Source organism: Mobula birostris, chromosome 19, assembly GCF_030028105.1.
Source record: "Mobula birostris isolate sMobBir1 chromosome 19, sMobBir1.hap1, whole genome shotgun sequence".
Lineage (NCBI taxonomy): Eukaryota > Metazoa > Chordata > Chondrichthyes > Myliobatiformes > Myliobatidae > Mobula > Mobula birostris.
Genome location: NC_092388.1, coordinates 32,440,679 through 32,446,999, shown reverse-complemented (window position 1 = coordinate 32,446,999; position 6,321 = coordinate 32,440,679). Strand labels below are relative to the sequence as shown.

Genomic DNA, 6,321 nt, shown 5'->3' with positions numbered 1-6,321 from the left:
TTTTTCAATATCAAAAAATACTGCTATTACAACTTCCTTATTCACCTGTGCTTTCCTAATATAATCTTCCAAACATAAAAATGAATTCAACGTCATTCTACCCTTCTGATAAAATTCTATATCGCCTCTCTTTTCCAAAATATAATTCAACTGCTTTATTATCGTACGTTTCATAAGCTTACACAAATGGGATGTAATGATATCGGTCTATAGCTAGAAGAATCTGACTGGGGATGATCAGATTTCTCCTTCTCTATCCCTTTATGTTTTCCACCTATCACCTCCCAGCTTCTTACTTTATTCCCCCACCCCACCCCCCCATCTGGCTTCACCTGTCACCTTCTAGCTTGTACTCTTTCCCCTCCCCCACCACCTTATTCTGCCGCCTTCCCCGTTCCTTTCCAGTCCCGATGAAGGGCCTTGGCCTGAAATGTCGACTGTTTATTCATGTCTATAGACGCTGCCTGATCTGCTGAGTTCCTCCAGCAATTTGTCTGTGTTACTCCAATCAGTGCTCTGCAGAAGTACCACCAGAATCACTTGCGAGAAAGGGAGGTCCTTGTTGGGACGAAAAGGACAAATCCTGCGGCTGTGTGTATATTCCTCAACATTGGAGACTTGTCTTTAGTGGAGGTATTGTGACCACATTTGTTTCATGTTCATGATCAGACACCAAGGAATTTCGAGCCCTGAGGCCTTAGTGTTGTGATGAATTGCAAATATGGAAATGATTGTGCTGTTCCAAAGCCTACAATTGTATAGCAAATTCATCCCAGATATTTTAAAGTATATTTTGCTTTCAAAATACTAAAAAAAAGTTTTTGTTGCCAAACATTGCAGCAGGTATTTTTGCAAATTATTAGTTAGAAGGCTATCAATATTTTCCTCAGAGCTCCACAATACCCTGAAATGTCTCTCGGTCCAGACATGAAAAGCATGCAGTATGCTATAAAATTGTTGGATATTATTTCTAAGTATCACATTTGTAATGAAAAAGTGTTATAAAACAAAATGAATTGAAATATTTTAATTATTGTAAACCAATTTGGTTACATCGTCATCGAAACATCATTATAGGATGATAATGTTTACTGTGGTGAAAACATCTTGTGAAGAAAAAAACTGAACTATGTGAAATAGCAACCAGTACGTATTTGCTCCCTTAAAGATGATAGGTTTAACTCAGGTAAATTAAAATCAAACATTTAATTGTGTCCATGAGGATACATCATATAATAATCTTAAGAATTTGGTGGGAAATAAGCCATCACAAATTAATTGAACAGTTATTAAATGAAGAATGTTTCATTACGTGGCAAAATAGCAACTTCAGTACAGCATTAATGATAATTGCAAGTTGAAATCCTGGAATACTTTATAATTCAAAAGCTGGGTTGTCAATCGAACTTCCTTCTTTCTGGCAGCCTCCAAATTTACATTTGATAAACTGATACAGAGCAGTAAGAGGAATAAAAATTGTTGGCAATATGACCAGGAAGGCACATATGAATATTACCCAGCCTGCATACTCCTTCTCCTCTTTCTTGGGGAACTCCGCCTGTTGAAGTAAAGGATGTGAGAGATTCTGTGTTCAACCTTTGTATTTAGTTTGGATGACTCAATCACAGCCCAAAAATGCAGTGATTACACCTGACCTACCCGGATATTTGATGGCCTTGGAAGTTGTTTTTCAACTCAGTTATGGCCTTTCTCCATACCTGTTGATGATCTTCAGTTTACAGGTCAGCCCCATGGCTGTAAATTGCTGTTTTCTATTGTATTCATTACAATAAAACTAGCATCCCACTAATCTTTTTCTCATTTGCTTTTTGAACTACTAATGTTCTGACGCCAGAATCTGGATTTAATGCCCTCCAACAGTAGCACCATCCTCACGTCCAAATGCCCTGGAACCTTCACTTTACCACAGGTAAACCTTCTGGAAACCTACTTTCATTGATAGAGGATGATAGTATGATTAAACATCATTATCTGCTGTGTAGAGGAGTCGTTAGAAAGAATGGGATTGTTCAGTGTTCAGAAACTGGCATTTGTGACTTTAGCGGAATAGTTCCGGGCACACAGGATTGAAATGGGCATATGGGTGACACACCACAATGGAGGAAGGGGCAGGAAAATATGGGAGGATGATTGCAAATTATAGAATGGAATGTTTATTCAGTTTTGTAAAGGTAACAGTTGGTGGCTAATCAAAGCATTAATGATGTGAGATAACAGGGCTGGGTAAGGCAGGATTGTCAAGAATTTAAATGGAAGCGGTAGTACCCACAAGAACCCGCAGAGAGCCAAATGACCCAGGTTAAAGTAATGGCTTAGAAGAGAACTTATACTAAGAAACTTAAAACAAGTTCTTCCCATACACAATGATTCCTAACCCACATAAGCAGGGGGGTGCTGGAGTATGCCTTGGGCATTGGAAAACCTGGGGACCTCCCATTGGAATATCAATGAAAAAAGCATTGATTTTATGTTTTTTAAAGCCATCATGGAGTATCAATGTTTTTTGGTGGCAGATAAAATTCAGGAAATATTAGTGAAATAAGTTTGAGCAAATTAAATGGATTATTCATGGAAAGATAAAACAAGACCCTAGAGTCAAATGAAATGGGTATTTCAATACAAAATGTACTTACATAGTCAGGGTTCCATGTCTCGTAAGATAAGTGCTGCTGCATTTCAATAGCAACATATGCCACAAACACAATAAATAGCAGTAAAGGGCTAATAAATCTCCAGGTCACATGCCAGTAAATATTGGGCCTTCGTCCAGTCATAAATTCCAAACCATCACAGAAGCTGAGAAGAAGAAAATCTAGTTTTCTGTCGGATTTTCAAGATGAGGCTTTAAGATTGAAAATGAACATAATCCTATTTTATCTTACCAAACAAATATACTACTTATTTAATGACAATACAACAGATTCCAGGGGTGGGATGCTTATTAATACACCTCTACATGGTCAAGTAAAAATTACAGATTACATACATAATCAGGAGAAATGTTAAATTTGAGTTCTTTGAAGTAAGAGATCATCTGTTCAATAAGTGTAAAAGAAATGGTGATTGTGTAATTATGGAAACTGGATGAATCAAGCAGTATGTTGTTGCTCTGGACATCAGCCAACTGGCAGGTTAATACTTTACTTCTGAGTCAGTGTTCTCTACAGATTGCCAGTACATATAAAACCTATTCCTTATTTTGCAGTACCTGCAGTGTCAATCAGTCTAGATCACTGTGGTCAGGTTATGAAACTGGCAATTTTATTAGGATGAAGCAACACTCAAACACACACATGCTCGCTCGCTCACTCACTCATACACTCACACTCACACACTCACACTCTCTCTCACACACTCACTCACTGCTGGAGGAATTCAGCAGGCCAAGCGGCATCCATGGAAACGAGTAAACAGTCACTGTTTCGGGCTGAGACCCTTTATCAGGTCTGAAAAGGAAGGGGGGCAAAATTCAGACTAAGAAGGTAGGGGTGCGGAGGCAGAAGTACAAGGGGGAAGGTGATAAGTGACACTGGGAGATGGGGGTGTGGTTGAAGTAAAGAGCTGGGAAATTGGTGAAACAGATACTGGGCTGGATAAGGCCTGATAGGAGAGGACAGAAGACTACAGAAGAAATGGAAAGGGGGAGAACACTAGAGGGGAGTGATGGGCACGTAAGGAGAGAAGGTAAGAGAGGGAAACAGGAGTGAAGAATGGTGAAGGGGGGGTATTATCAGAAGTTAGAAAAATGATGTTCATGCTATCAGCTTGGTGGCTACCCAGACAGAATACAAGGTGTTGCTCCTCGAACCTGAGTGTAGCAATGAGGCCATGAACTGACATCAGAATGGGAAACGGAAATTGGTGGCCACCGGGAAATCCCACTTTTTGTGGCAAATGGAGCGAAAGTGCTGGACAAAGCGGTCTCCCAGTCTACGTTGGGTCTCACTGGTATACAGGAGGCCACATCGGGAGCACTGGACACAGTAGATGACGCCAACAGACTCACAGGTGAAGTGTCACTTCACCTGGAAGGACTGTTTATGGCCTTGAATGGTGGTAAAGGAGGACGTGTAGGGGCAGGGGTGGCACTTGTTCCACTTGCAAGGACAGGTACCAGGAGGGAGATCAGTGTGGAGGGACAAGTGGGCAAAAGAGTCATGTAGGGAGTGATCCCTGTGGAAAGTGTGTGGCGGGGGGAAGGGAGAAAGGATGTGCTTGGTGGTGGGATCCTGTTGGAGATGGTGGAAGTTATGGAGAATTATGTGCTGGATGCATAGTCTAGAATGGTGGCTGGTGAGGAGAAGAGGAACCCTATTCCTGGTGTGGCAGCGAGAGGATGGTGTGAGGGCAGATGTGTGCGAAATGGAAGAGATGCAGGTGAAGGCAGTGTTGATGGTGGAGGAATGGAAGCACCTTTCTTTGAAAAAGGAGGAAACCTCAGTAGCTCTAGAATGAAAAGCCTCATCCTGAGAGAAGGATGAGATACTGATTGCTTTTCTCAAGTAGATTAAGTCACATTGAGAATTCTATATTCCCTACTCCTTGACAGGTTAAGGACAATCTAAGGTAATGTGAAGTTTCTTGCAATTTTTCTCAGGCAAAGAATACTGAAGAGCTTTATAGGGAGGAAAAAGTCCAAACTTTGATGTAGTACCTTCTGTAAAGACAGAATCATTCACCATTAATAACCAGAGAACCTGACAACATCTTCAGAATTTCTGACAAAGGATCCTCAACCCCAAATATTACTTCTGTTTCTCTCTTCGCATATATGATCTAACCTGCTGAATATATTACTTCTGTTTCTCTCTTCGCATATATGATCTAACCTGCTGAATATTTCCACTATTCTCTGTCTTTATTTTAGCAACTCTAACATAACATATTTTGCAACATAATGTAAAGATTCCAGAATTTTAGTCAGTAACTTTCTACATGTTTGTGGGGTGTTAATGTGTAGACTTCTTCATTTCTGAACTGAAATCACTTGAACAAAATTAAAGCCTTTGAATAAAGTGGGCCCTGTAAAATATTCTGAATGGCAAATCAACTAGAATTCCTCTAAGGCAAGCCTTACAGGACAAAAATCTAATTTCATCCACCTGTAATGTACCTATTTGGAAAAACTTAAATCAAACTTGTACTTTAATCATCTGTATCTGATCCATTTTTATTTAGTATTCTAATGCACAAAACCTTCCCAGCTCCGAAATCAATTGATGATATTAGTATCTCAGTCATTTGATTATGTCATAGCTGCTGGATATCAGGGATCCCATTTCCCACCATCTGATAGAGCAGACATGAGTAGATTATCTTTAGGATGCCATGCCATCGCTAACACTGGACCAATATTATTCAGACATTCATCCTGGAAGAAATAAAGGCTTGGCAGGAGTTTGGAAAGAATAGTAGAAATTGACAATAGACAATAGGTGCAGGAGTAGGTCATTCGGCCCTTCAAGCCAGCACCAATATGGAATAAAAAAAGATAGTCTAGTTACTCTGGGAGTCTACTATATTAAGTGAAAAGGCAAATAGTTAATCCAGAGTTGTTTTTTTACTTACTTATTAATACCATACATATAAGTGACTCCAATAAGCTCAAAGAAAGCTACGATCAGAAGAGGCAAAGCAGTTCCGTATTTGTCAAAAATTGCCAGCCAGTAATTCCCAGACGATGTTGTGAAAATAAGTGCAAATAAAAAGGACACCAGGCATATCATGGCTAAAGGAAAGATAAAAAAAATAGAATATTTAGGCAAAACATTTTTCTAAACATGATCTCTTAAGTAGCAGAATAAATAAATCTTAGGAACATATATTAGGAACAAATTTGATCAATCTCAATCTTGTACACCTTGTCACCATGTGAGACTGCCAACAACAATGGTGTAATCAGTGACATTGGCTGAGCTCTGAGCTGAGGCTGAGACCTACTCCTCCTGCTCCAGGCTCCGTGTCTATGGAAACAACAGGAATTCTGCAGATGCTGGAAGTTCAAGAAACACACATCAAAGTTGCTGGTGAACGCAGCAGGCCAGGCAGCATCTGTAGGAAGAGGTGCAGTCGACGTTTCAGGCCGAGACCCTTCGTCAGGACTAACTGAAGGAAGAGTGAGTAAGGGATTTGAAAGTTGGAGGGGGAGGGGGAGATCCAAAATGATAGGAGAAGACAGGAGGGGGAGGGATGGAGCCAAGAACTGGACAGGCGATTGGCAAAAGGGGATACGAGAGGATCATGGGACAGGAGGTCCGGGAAGAAAGACAAGGTGGGGGGGGGGGACCCAGAGGATGGGCA

General features: G+C 40.5%; 1 protein-coding gene across 3 annotated transcripts in view; it reads right to left on the bottom strand.

The window, feature by feature from the left end:
- Positions 1 to 1,191: 1,191 nt before the first annotated feature.
- The window catches only part of LOC140212501 (sodium-dependent neutral amino acid transporter B(0)AT3-like), a 54,172-nt gene continuing 49,042 nt past the window's right edge, over positions 1,192 to 6,321 (bottom strand). For all 3 annotated transcript variants that reach the window (XM_072283375.1, XM_072283376.1, XM_072283377.1), the window contains 3 exons: positions 5,590 to 5,749; positions 2,655 to 2,817; positions 1,192 to 1,558 (listed from right to left, as the gene is read on the bottom strand). In XM_072283375.1, coding sequence (XP_072139476.1) covers positions 1,376 to 1,558; positions 2,655 to 2,817; positions 5,590 to 5,749 — 506 coding nt within the window. In that variant the 3' untranslated portion in view covers positions 1,192 to 1,375. The remainder of the gene's footprint in view (positions 1,559 to 2,654; positions 2,818 to 5,589; positions 5,750 to 6,321) is intronic.